The sequence below is a fragment of the Elgaria multicarinata genome, chromosome 4 (assembly GCF_023053635.1).
Source record: "Elgaria multicarinata webbii isolate HBS135686 ecotype San Diego chromosome 4, rElgMul1.1.pri, whole genome shotgun sequence".
Classification (NCBI taxonomy): Eukaryota; Metazoa; Chordata; class Lepidosauria; order Squamata; family Anguidae; genus Elgaria; species Elgaria multicarinata.
In genome coordinates this window covers 74,711,940-74,725,704 of record NC_086174.1, presented here as the reverse complement: position 1 = coordinate 74,725,704, position 13,765 = coordinate 74,711,940, and the positions used below count along the sequence as shown (strand labels likewise).

At 39.8% G+C, this 13,765-nt stretch overlaps 1 protein-coding gene across 7 annotated transcripts in view; it reads left to right on the top strand.

Moving 5' to 3' along the window:
• The window catches only part of STXBP5 (syntaxin binding protein 5), a 129,412-nt gene that overhangs the window by 44,802 nt on the left and 70,845 nt on the right, over nucleotides 1-13,765 (top strand). For all 7 annotated transcript variants that reach the window (XM_063124561.1, XM_063124564.1, XM_063124562.1 and 4 more), the window contains exons 6-7: nucleotides 3,701-3,764; nucleotides 7,395-7,478. In XM_063124561.1, coding sequence (XP_062980631.1) covers nucleotides 3,701-3,764; nucleotides 7,395-7,478 — 148 coding nt within the window. The remainder of the gene's footprint in view (nucleotides 1-3,700; nucleotides 3,765-7,394; nucleotides 7,479-13,765) is intronic.

Sequence of the window (13,765 nt, the reverse complement as noted above, 5' to 3'; positions counted from 1 at the left end):
TGGTAAGCCTCCTTTCCTACAGTGCCAATTCTTTTGCATCATGCCCTTCCTCCCTCCTTTGGGGCTTACCAAGTGGTTCCCCTCAAATTGGGCAAACATTGAAATGGAGAAAAAGGAGATCAGCCCTAATGTGTGTCCTAAGGGAATGCCAGTGTTGTGTGATATGGACTTCTAGTTGAGATCCTTGAAAGCAGTTTTGATTTCTCTGTAGGATATGATTTGACTCTCTTGCATGAGTCATCTGGAGGTTTGTTTTTCATGTATTTTCTATGATGTTTTCGGATATAGTATTAGGTGCCAATTGTTAATAAATAATTTGAGGTGCTACATCCTAGTTACAGCGAGTAATTGGGCAGTAAGGACCACACTTCTGTGTTTGTCAAGAAAAAATATTGAAGTAAAACTAAGAAAGCTCATAACTTACATATACTTTGCCAGCAATATCATTCATATTGTAAGGGCATATGGGAAAACTGAGTTGGGCAGCAAAAGAAGCATCATTCAATGACATACTTTTAAGTCCATAGAGCAAAGACTGGAAGATATAATGCTAATTAGAATATGATTTTCAGAAAGAAGATGAGGATAGCTACCTAAAACATTTACATTTGGTTAAAAAGTATATTAATTCATTAATACATCAAACTTAGCATCATAACAAAATCCTTTAATTAGACCAGGTAATACGCTCTGGACATTCCGCATGAAAGAAAGTCTTGTTTTGCTTTCTTTCAGCATGTAGGAGCAGGCAGTATATTATAATATTCTTATAGGTGACCAATACTTCAGTAGGAAAGAATGGTAGGGGGATTATATGAATTACTTGTGCTCTTTCAGGCTTCTTAGGATCTCCTTTTAGAAAAAAATTACATAGTATACCTGCTGTCTGCTTGTGGCTTAGTGGTCTGGATTATATATGTTTTGTTTCAGTGATCCACAGTGGTTCTAGTTCTTGGCAGTGAGTCAGACAAGTCGTCTTCTGGTTTTGTCTAGTTTTATTACCTTGGGCTGCTCAAATTACTGCTGAATATTCCAAAAGGCACTGTCACTATCTACATATCAGCTTCTTCTTTGTGGTTTCTGTGATTCACACATATGATTATGCTCCTGCACAGAACAGTCATTGGAACTTTCTAGAGCTTAGCAAGAGTTTTAGGCAGGAGTCCTTGCCCACCACCTCTGCACATGCAGAGGTGGTGTGACTCTCACCAACTCAGTTCTTTTAGGTCCGCCACAGTAACAGGTCAAATAGACCAAGTCCTGAAATAAATGTCCCACTAAACGCCTGGCCACGAACTGAAAAACACAAAGAAAATACAGCTCATAGGATAGAGTCTGACATCAAGCTCCAAACTGTCCACCCTCAGTACAGATGGCACCTCTAGGATCACCAACGCTAATCCTAGAGAAACTACAACTTCCACAGGACTATGCTTCCCAGATGATATCTAGTGTCCAGGCTCTGTATCGGAGAGTGAATCTAAGGAACGTTTTTTGCCAGGACTGTAACACCTTGAGTCTCTTCTCCATGGAAGTATAGATCCCCAAGATACTGACAGACCTCACCAGCTTCCTCAGGAGGTTTTCTTCACCATCGTTATAATATGCCATGGAAAAGCCATAGACCACTTCTGTAGGTCTCTTCTCTGTTATTACGAGGACTGCTCACCATCTTGATGGCAACATTACATAAAGGGATAGAGACTTTCTCTATCTCTAGTGTTATTGTTCTCCTCACTTCCTATAACAACCTAAAGAACTTCTAATGGCGTTAAAAAACTCCCAGAATCACTGGTTGCTACACAATGACTACTGGCATTGCAACTTACCCAACCATTGTCGGCCCCTAACATGGAAACATCAGTTCATGAACCTTCTTCTTTGGTGCAGGACAACTGTTACTCAGACCTGCCATCCTCCTCATCCATTTGGGCTTCAACCTGCTCCTTAGATGCCACTGTAGGGAATCAAAGGTCTCTTTCCCCATTGGATGATAGCAGGCCATACACTGAACAAATCCTCAAAATGGCAAAATCTCTTGGACTAGAGATAAAGATTCCCCAGTTCTTGTCACAGATCCGTTCTTTAAAAGGGAGCAAGCAGGGTTGGCTTCGCTAGTTACCATCCTGATGCTTCCAACACTACTGCTTGTAGTCACTCTGAGGGAAGAAAATTAGACGATGGGACTCAGAATTTAGTCCACTGCAGATCTAGCACTCCATGTGGCAAAATATGAGGCATGCATGGCACCCTGCCAACAGTTGTTCTGGGGAAAAGCGGCAACCTCCAGTTCTTCCTGTGTTTTCTGTCTTCTAGGATGATCCAGATGTTTCAGGGACTATTTGCTGAAGTTCACTTTGGTCAGACATAAAATAGGTACCTGAAATACAGTATATATAACTTGGTTTCCTAATAAAATTAACATGTTTGTTATATTAAATTTAAAAGCGTAGTTTATTCAGACAATAATTACAGATTTACTAAGTGAATTCACTTGTAAATGATTTTAAATATAATGATGATTTTATGAGCAAATCAAGTTATACATAATACAAGTTTTGGAAAATAAAGGCTGCTTTATGTTCCTAAAGCAACCTTCCCAACCTGGTGCCTCTAGATGTTTTGGACCACAATGCCCAGCATTCCTGACCATTGGCCATGCTGCCCGAGGCTGATGGGAGCTGAGGCCCAAAGTATGTGAAGGGTATCAGATTGGGAAAGGCCGTGACTTTAGATCTGTAAAGAGCATTAAAAAATAAGTATTACTTATTTTTTCAATTCCCCCAAATTTCCACTTTTCCCCCAAACAAACAACAATGGGAGAAAACAGTTCTTTAAACTGCATCTATTGCAAGAACTAGTCATTCAGTAAGATCTTTCCTTTCTAGATATCCTTTCTTACTGGATGCTATGTTTAAAATATAATGTCTGTTCATGTTGTGTTGAAAATATAATAATTTGAAATGGCTGTGCAAATAAAAACGTTTTAACCAAGCACAGAAAACAATATATTGTCGACTTCAGGTGAACTTCTCCAAGAGGGTATTCCAAGGTTGTGGTGCAACCATAGAGAAAGCCCTATCTATTGTACATGCATAATGCACTTTTTTTAAGGATGAAGAAGTCCCTCATCTGTCAATCTTAATGCATGGGCAGGCTGATAAGGGAGGAGCTACTCCTTTATATATGTGAATCACCAAGCCATTTAGGATTTTAAAAGTAAGCACCAGCACTTTGAATTGGGCTCAGTAGTGATTTGGAGTCAATGTAGTCCTTCAGAACTTCTCTATTAATACTGACGCATCCTTATTTGTGGTATTACGGTGTAGGTATTAGGAGACCAAGGGTAGGAAGCCTATTGGGCTTGTTGATACGTTTGGATACATTTTGGACATGGCTCGTCACTAAGGACAAGTAACGTATCCAAACGCATTCATGGGAAATTAAGGTGGCAGCAGCTAAAGGCTCCTGCTTTGCTTTAAAAGAATCCTAGCTGACAGTAAGAAAATAGAAGCATATTTAAAAATAAAAACTGGGAAGAGTAGAGTGTCTCAGCAGGCACACATGTGTCTGGAGGCATATTGGTCCCCCGGGGTACCATGTTGCCTACCCTGTTGTAGACTATAGACATTGCAACTGTTTTGCACTTTAAAACGTTCCTGTTTTTAGCTCTTTAAAAAATACAATTTTTACATTTCAGGTCATCCAAGTCCCATCCTGGACCTGTTGTCCATATTAGTGACAATCCAATGGATGAAGGCAAGGTAAGTTAAAACTTGAAAAATGAAACAAAACTGAACCAACTATATAGAGTACTATTGCTTCTTAGCATTAAAGTGTTTCACTTATTCCTTTTTTAGATATTAATAGCTTGAAAAAAGAGAAAAGAAATATAGCTTAGTAGATCTCGTGAAAAAATACTATGATTAGGAATAAAAATGCACAAAGTGTTTCTGTAAGATTACAGAAATATTTCAGCCTACACCAACTGGTCAAGCAACCAAATAGGGTACAGTGGCTAGTAATACTTTACAAAAACATTCAACATAATTTCAAGAAGTTCATGTAATAGGTGTGTGGGGATGAGGGCACAAAAGCCACCAGCCTGTACATAGTTGGCTAAGGTGTTTAATTATATAATTTACTAAAATTTAAATGAAGTGTCCAGATGCTTGGCAGTTATCACAGTGCTTTTACACTTACTGACCAGAATACTGGAAAACCAGGTCCCCCCTCCTCCCTCTCCCCGTTCTGTGCTATTGGATAAAATGCTGCCTGTATGCTTTTGTTTCCTGAAGGGCCTAGAAGTTTATCTTTAATAATAATAATAATAATAATAATAATAATAATAATAATAATAAGATGATGATGATGATGATAAACAGGAACATTCAGTTGAAGGTTCAACATCTGTGAAACAGTTGGTCTCCCACAGGCTCTTATTAGGAATTATTTTTATTTTTTAAAAAAATGATTATATAGATAATTTCATTCTCTATGTATAATTTTGTTCTCTGCCGCTAGGAACGCATAAATGTCTCATCATATGTTCTAGGGATTGCTCTTTCTAACTCCATCCACCAGAAAAAAACGGCAGTTTCTGGCAATTAAATCACTTCCATCTTTTGGACTGTTATGCAAGCTTTGATATTGGAATATGTTCATACTGTACTAGTAGCAGCTTTTAACATACTACTGTTTCAAAAATAGATGTAAGGAATCTATACTCAGAGCCCAAATATTTACTTTGCCTCAACCTTTTATTAGTGCAGCTGTTTTACCAGCGTAAACTTTTTTTTATGGTCAGTGACATTTTTAAGTAGTATACGTATTTTGTATATAAGATTGATTTCTAATTTTCCACATTCACCAGATTAAATGGAATTTAGTATTTCATAATGTTTTTTGAGTAGGATTACATTATAAATCTTAAACGTTAGAAAATCCTCTGTGATATTCTGATACTAGGATTAAAAGCGGATCTTGAAGATATTTATGTAGAAAGTAAGGATTTATATAATACCTTTTAACAATTTTGATGAAGAAGCATACCAGATTGGTGAAGATTATTCCCAAGCCATGGCAGGCATTTTGTGAAGTCTGAAGTATAGATATAATAATTTCCTGTGTTCCTTTTTAATAACTTCATTGTAAGGACTTGCTTAAGAAATAAATTAGCTTGGTCCATTTAGACTTGGAATTTTATTATATATTGGTCCTCCAGTACTGGAGTTTCTTTTACACACAGAGGATATTTACAAATGCAACCAAACTGATTTGATTTGGAAATCAAAGAATGTTGGTCTACTTGTTCTAATGATGGTTCTCTATATGCAAATAAATACACACTCATGTAATGTTTCCCTCCATGATAATAGATGACTGCTGGAAGGGCATATGGTGTGAGTGAATTATATCACTCAACCATCACTTGTATTCCTGTTTGAATTTTGACTCTGACGTTGCCTTCTACTATTATTTTCTTGATTCCTGTCTAATAGCTTTCCATTATATTTCCAAATTCAATTCAGGAATTGCTCGTTTGTGGCTGTCTGGTTTTGTATCTGTTCTTTTGAAGACTGTAAAGAGCTTAGATCTGTACAACCTGCAGGCATCAAGCTAAAAACAGCAATCAAGTCAATACATTGTTTGTGGTCCATCTTAATAAACCTAAGGCACAACTACAGAGGATTATTATTGTAGAGCATAGTTAAATATGGAGAAAGGGTACCTAGTACAATCTATTCTAGACCAGACCATTTCAGACATGGGAGATATATATTTACTTGAAGCATTTCTACCCTGTCCTTCAGCTAAAAAGGTTACCAGGGTGCCTCACAGAACATTTAAAAACAAGACAGTTTCTTCCCCCAGACTTACAATATAAAAAGACACAACAAAAGAGAAAAGAAAAAAAGGTAGGGCAAAGGAAAACAAGAAGGTCCCGGTCTCAGTTCGTACATTTACAAAGTTCTTCTAATGACCTGCTGTGATGGAAACAGTTCTGAGAAAAGGAGCCCAAAGGACCTGGAGTCTCAGCAGAGCCTGGAGTGGTTTTGTTAACTATTTCTCCCCGTTGCTGCAGTCTGAAAGAATAGGTGCTGTTAGGTGACGGTTGAGGGAGGAAAGAACCTAATGCAGCTGGTCTTTCAGCAGATTGGATGGAGAGGCCCAGATTTCTATTACATTTGAATTGTTCTCTGTCTCAAGAACAAACTGCTTGCATGTGTAAAGCCCTTTTTCTTTCATGTTTCCTACATTCTGGATGAGTTTTTCTATGGGATTACATTCAAATATGCAGTAGTCTACCTGTAGACAAAACTGGTACTGTGCCTGGTAAACGTTCTGAACATCTGAATTAGTTCTTAAATCTCCATCCTTTGCACATTTTGGCAGTGAATGACTACTGTAGCACTGCATGCTACATTTTAAGCCAGTTGTAACATGAAAAATTGCAGGTCAGTTTGTGTGCTCCAGAAAGAAAAGGAGACAAGCCATTCGGGGGGGAAATATGAGCAAACTACAAAGGGGCAAAAATACTTCATTGCCCCAAATTAACTCGTATCACTTTTTCATCTCAGCTTTCCTACGGGGTAATAATCAAATTATGCATGTAAAATAAAGTACATGGCATCTGCTTCATATAAACTGTTCAATATAATCTGGGAAGTTTCTGCATGAGCTGAAAGGGCACACACCCTATGCTGGCTTTTAGTTTTATTTCATAGGTTTAATATCTCTTATGTGTTCATCTGTGGATGGATACAAACAACCCTGAACTGTGAAGGAGCCCTTGAATGTGTGTGTGTGGAAAATACACTTGAATTTTCTGAATAAGACTTTTATTGAGATCGGATATCCTAGTATTCATCCTTAATCCTGAACTGGATGCTTTCAGGACATGCTGTAGAATATCTATTTCTTTGGTGTCAGAACATTCAACCATGCCCCAAATAGTATATCAAAATAATACCTCATCTTTTTTGTGTGGCTGGTAGTAGTACTGGGGTAATAAGGGGGTAATACCTAATAGGGGCAGTTCATGTATGGCCAGCCCTGCTGAGCCCTGGTCCGTGCATGGCCCCAATACAGCACTTTTGAGGACAAGACACAATGTGTGCAAAAATGTTTGTTTCTGAAAAGGGTGCAACCAGTGTTTTTTCATGCATTAGGGCTTGCCCCTGGAAGTGCTAGATCACAGCCTCGTGCAGACCTGGGCTAGTAGAGCATGCACTGCCCCTATTGAATACTACCCATTGTCTTTGGTAGTATGCTTTTGTAGTTAATATGCTTGTGCAGCAAGGCTTAGAATTGGATCAGTTTGTTTTATATACCGGAAGTAACTTATTTTTCATCCTTACAAGATTAATATGTTCTGTTTTAATTCATTACAGCTATTGCTTGGTTTTGAATCGGGAATAGTAGCATTATGGGACCTCAAATCCAAGAAGGCGGAATACAGATACACCCATGATGAGGTAATCAGAAATCATGCATTTTACAGACTTTTTATGTTATAGTTTCACTGATTCTTTTAGAGTTAATGCAATTGTGTAGCCACTTTTTAAATTGATCAGTAACTATTGCTCATGATTGTGAGAGCGAGAATATGTATGTGTGTGAGTCACTCAGATTCATACATAATATAATGTTGAAGCAGGACTGGAAAAGTGGCATGAAAGACACAGTAACGGTGAGATTTGCTGAATGACATTGGAATTTAGAAGTTTGGAATAAAGTTTTGAGGTGGCTAAACTTCCATGTTGTATATGGACATCAGCATTGGTGTGTGTATTGAATATTTATCCATTTTTAAACTTCTGTGTGAGAGAATGCTAAAAGCACAAGAGAGAGTTTTTGGGAAGAATAGGAAAGTTGTCCTAGTCTTGCAGAAAAATGGGAAGAAGGAAGTAGGGCAAAGGAATAAAAATCCTTCCCGACCTCCTTTAATGAGGGTTCCCACTGTGCTTTAGTAGAACCTTTAAGATCTCCAAGAGTCTAAACGCAGTGAGTGGCAAATATGGTTTGCTGCTGTAGTTAAAGTAATTAAATGTCTTGAGTGAAGAAAACTTTGAAATACACATCAGATCTTTGTGTGTTTGGGTTGAACAGTGACTAGTTTGGGTCAGACAAGGTACAGTAACTAGATCAGCACATTTGCATTTTAAATGAAATGAATTTGTTAGATCTGATGAAAAAGAAATTTTTTAAATACTGTTAATTAGGTCAACCATTCTGCTGTCTGAGCTAGTTTTAAAGTGGTGAATTTGGGATTTTATGTTAATTGTATTTTGTAATATTTTAATTATGTAATTATTTTATCTTCTTAGTGTGAACCACCTTGGGATATATTTATATGAAGGGTGGCATACAAACACTGGTTAAAGAAACAAATAAATCTGAACAAGTTCCCTTTAGGTTCACATGGGGAAACTTTCGGATTCATATTACAAAGCTGATTTGTAGCTGATATTGCTAGATTCCTCTCTAGTCTTGAGAAGTTGCCTCAAAACTTGGGTACTGAGAGCCACATCACACAGCACTGCTTGATGTTTGCCACAGTAAAAGTGTGAAGGGAAGGTTTACACATGTGCAGGGGACATACATTTTGGAGGCATAGGAAAATATGTTTGACATATCTGAATCATTTCCTGTTTATGTTGGGAAAGTGAAAATATATTGCGATATATTGGTGAATAATATATAATTTTTTTGTTTAATCAAGATAAGATTTCGAACTATCATTCCTCCTTTTTCTGTTGGTTTCTTCAAGGTGAAAGATGAAGCTGTAGGCCAGTTTTCTTTCTACATGTAACCCAATTTTGTTCTCCTGTTTTTGTTTTTCATAATGGCATCTGGACTTCTGTTTGAATAGCCATAAATAGAAAGATTAGGATGGACATTCATTTTAACCACAGTTCTTTTTCCCATTTATGATATAAGACTTGAGCAATCTTGAATGTTTTTTTTTTAATTAAAAAAATTTCCATACACAAAAAATAATATTAACAAAAATAATCTGGCTTTATTCCCTGGCAAAAACTAATGGAACTAATGAAAAGTAATGTCCGGCAGATTAAAATGCTTGTCTAAATAAAATCATTTTTGTCAAAAAGATTGTTAAGTTGGTGCCAGGTGGATTTCAGTCTAGGGAGGATGTTCTATTGCTGGCATCTCACTGCTGAAAAAACCATCTCCTTGCTGAGTACTGTATCTCCAATAAAGTATGTACCTGAAGGAAGGTTTCAGCAGAGGATCTCAAAACGTGGGCAAATTAATATGGGAATATGTACTTCTTCATGTATCTAAGTCCCAAGCTATGTTTAGAACTTTAAAGGTAAATATCAGCACCTTGTATTGCGCCCAGAAACGAACAGGGAATCTTTTCAATATTGGGGAAACCCAATCATATCAATCAACAATCTGGTGACTGCATTCTGCACAAACTGAAGCTTCCACATATTTATTATCTATAATTATTATTATTATTTATTACATTTGTATACTGCCCCACAGCTGAAGCTCTCTGGGCAGTTTACATAGCATAAAAACACTTGGAAACAATAGACAAAAAATTTAAATAACAAAACCATACAATTTTAAACCTCAAAAACATACAACAACAAACCCAGGCTAATTACATATTGCCAAATGCCTGGGGGAAGATAAAAGTCTTGACCTGGCACCGAAAAGTCTTGACCTGGCACCGACAATGTTGGCACCAGGCAGGCCTCATCAGGGAGACTGTTCCACAATTGGATGTTGAGCGCAGTGTTCATGTCTGGAGAGGCGTTCCATCAGGTATTGTGGTCCCAAACCATGTAAGGCTTTATAGCTTAAAAATCAGCACTTTGAATCGGGCTCGGAAACATACAGGCAGCCAGTGCAAGTGAGCCAGAGTGGGTCTTATATGTTTGAACCTTCTTGTCCCTGTTATCACTCTGATCGCTGTATTTTTCACAAGCTGCATCTTCCAAACCATCATTGAAGGCGACCCCACATAGACTGCATTGCAGTAATCTAACTTGGAGGTTACCAGGGTGTAGGCAACTGAAGCCAGGTAATCCCTGTCCAGTTAGGAGCATAGCTGGGCCACCAACTGCAGCTGGTAGAAGGCACTCCGTGCCACCGAGGCCACCTGAGCCTCAAGGGGCAGAGATGGTTCTAGGAGAACCCCTAAGCTATGAACCTGCTCTTTCAGGGGGAGTGCAACCCCATCCAGAACAGGTTGAACACCCTCCATCTGGTCAGCAGAACCACCCACTAACAGCATCTCAGTCTTGTCTGGGTTGAGCTTCAGTTTATTAGCCCTCATCCAGTCCATTGTCACGGCCAGGCACCGGTTCAGCACATCCACAGCCTCACCTGTTGAAGTTGAAAAGGAGCAATAGAGCTGCATGTCATCAGCATACTGATGACAATGCTGGATGATCGTGCTCCAGATGACTGCACTCAATGGTTTCATGTAGATTTTGAATAGCATGGGAGACAAGACTGACCCCCTGCAGAACCCCACACTGGAGAATCCACGGGGCCAAGCAATGTCTCCCAAGCACCACCTTTTGGAGCCAACTCATTAAGTAGAAGCAGAACCACTGCAATGCAGTATCTCCCACACCCAACTCAGATAGTCATCCCAGAAGGATACCATGGTTGATGGTATCGAAAGCTGCTGAAAGATCAAGGAGAATCAACAGAGTCACACTCCGTCTGTCTTTCTCCTGACATAGGTCATCATACAGGGCGACCAAGGCAGTTTCCGTATCAAAACCAGGCCTGAAACCTGACTGAAATGGAATCAGATAATCGGTCTCATCCAAGAGTGCCTGGAGCTGGCTCGCAACCACCCGCTCAAGGACCTTGCCCAGGAATGGAACATTTGCTACTGGCCTATAGTTATTAAGATTGTCAGAGTCCAGGGAAGATTTCTTCAGGAATGGTCTCACTACCGCCTCTTTCAAGCAGCCCAGGACCACTCCCTCTCGCAAAGACTGCTTGAAGCAATTTACTCAATGAGTGAGCAATTTACAGTAAAACCATAAACAAAATAGAATACATAACAATAAAACAAGGAAACCTCCTAGAATCAAAGAGCAGCCTTAGTAAGTAAAAGTTCAGTGGAACAGTATAGTTTTTATCAGCCAACTAAAGATCAATAGTGAGGAGCCAGCCTAACCTCCCTGGAAAGAGAGTTCCCCAACTATGTTGCTACTACACAGAAGTAGTGTTCAAGGGAAGCCCCATGTATAACACATTGCTGAAATCTAACTGGGATGTTACCAGAACATAAATTGCCATGGTCACAGGGATGGCTGGGCTGGAGGGGCACCAAACTCCTGACTATGGCCATGTTCCCTCTCCCCTGCCACCACCCAAATAAAAATGACATCTAGCCTCATCAGACATCTACCTTTCTTTGCTTACAAAACTGTGGAATACTTTTCCTTTGTGCCAGCTTCACTATCTTCTTTGTTGCATGAAAGACATGAGGGGGAAAGGCCATGGGAAGACCTCTGTGAGGGCAACCTGACTGGTCCTCCTCCCAATAGGCAGGAGGTTTGTAAAAAAGAAAAGAGAAAACCACGTTGCCCAGCATCCTCCTTGCAAATTGGAACAAAATTGGAGGGGAGAATGAGTGTTGCTGAGTCACTTAGAATTGTTCAGGGAATGGATCAGGCAGCCAACCAATGAAAATGGCTGCGGTCCTGTCTCATAAAATGACTTTTGGCGATTCTCTTTATTTCTTCCATTTTGCTGAGTTCAGGCCATAGTACAATTGGTTGTCTTCCCTACTCCACAGAAAATTAATTTTGCATTAAATTTAAAATATATATATAAGTGAATCTGTCTGTTAGTGAGTGAAAGAGAAAGTATTTGTGTGCCTTTCTTATTAGCGAAGTACTTCCCCTGCCCTCCCCCCGCCACATTTTCTGCCGGTTAAGAAGAACAAGCTGGAGTCATATGTAGTGATTTTCTTCTTTTTATTCAGTGGATGGAGGAGTAATTAACTTATTGCTGTTAGTGCTGTGGCACATTGCATTTTTTCTAAGATATGGTAGTTGTGAGTCATTTTTTCTGAACAATGAATGTTGGTCATTTCTTCTTTTTTGAACAAGCTATCATGGTTGTGGGGCAGTAGCATGATCTTCTGAGCAAACTATTGCTTCGGGATTTTTATCTCCTTACTGTGGAACTCTGTGTGTGTGTGTGTGTGTGTGTGTGTGTGTGTGTGTGCTTTCGTTGGTTTGGAGTTTCAGAAAAATTAGCTCCAGGTGGAAATTGTGGTAACATTAGTCAGTTTTCCTCATTATGTATATCACCGATTTTGTGTTGGCTGTGCATGTTTGCACCAGCATAACCCTTGTGATTACACAACTGGCATGCATACCTTGTCTTGCATTCAGAAGGGTTCCTTTCTTTTGCAAATGGTCCTTTGATTTAATGGAGGCTCCTCCTAGCCAAAGGGATTTTTACTGATTCCTGGATACCCCTCTGTTCAGGAGGGTCTACCAAGCCTCTGGAGCAGATTTTCATGGGCTGCAGAAGAAAGGGGGAATTCCCTCCCCCAAAAGATGCTCCCTTCGCTTGCACCAGCAGGATCGTCCACCAGTTCAAAGGGAAGGAATGTGAATGGAAGGAATCCCACACTATGTTTATTATTGGGCATCATGCACAGGAAGGACTTAAACATTACTGCTTCTGCTTTAAGCACTGCTACAAGTAAAGGCTGTTACTCGTACTGTAACAATATTTTAACAGGTATATAACATAGAATTTGAAGTCTGTGTTTTCTATATTTTGGACCTCTTGGATTTTCTTTTCTTTTTTTATCTTCAATTAGGTTTTATTACACTCGGTATGAATATTTATTTTGCTATTTATTTTGCTTCCAATAGCCCTAGCCAGCATTGCCAGTGGTGTGGGATGATGAGAATTGCAGTCCAATAACATTTGGAGGATTACACATTCCCTATCCCTTACCTAGGTAAACCAGCCAGAATTCCAGTACTTGAATTCTGTACTAGTTGGCACATCTGAACTGTTTTAAAGGGCTGCCCTATGTATAATGTATTACAGTAGTCCATGCTAAAGGTTACCAGAGCATGGATATTATAGAAAGGCTGTTCAGGTTCAGAAAAGGCAACAACTGACTGCTTAGCCGAATCTGGATTCTAGACCATAATCAAGTAAAAGCAGATAAAAATATTTATCAAGTAGGGTTGTACACCGACCCCCCAATTCACTTCGGAGACTGGTTCGGAGCCCCCGAAGCAGCCCCGATTCGCCTTGGGGTTGCTGGTTGCATGACTCACCTTGGTGCCAAAGCTGAGGTGAGATTCAGACCCTCTGAGGAGACTCGGACTTTTCTAGGTGCCAGCTGCGCAGCCGGCACCCAGAAAAGCCTATCCCCACTTACGTGCTGCCATTTCTGCCGCATCTTCTAAGTACCTCTATGGCCACAAACTACGGTGACCATAGAGGTACTAATCTCTGGAGCCCCCACGATACCTTAAAATCATGTGCAGTCTGGTTCTACTGACATCCGGAAGCTGTCATGAGCAATGAGGCGGTGATGATGGCAACAGGTAAGGAGGACTGCCCAGTGCCGCTCTGAAGCGGCCCGAGGCACCCTGAAGCTTTGGACCCGATTGGCTTTCGGGCGCCTCAGGCTGAGCTAGAACTGCCTCGGAACCGAGGCGAGGCGGGCCAAATCAGCCCACCTCACCTCAGATTTGGGGCCTCAGCCCGAGGCCGTGCACAGCTC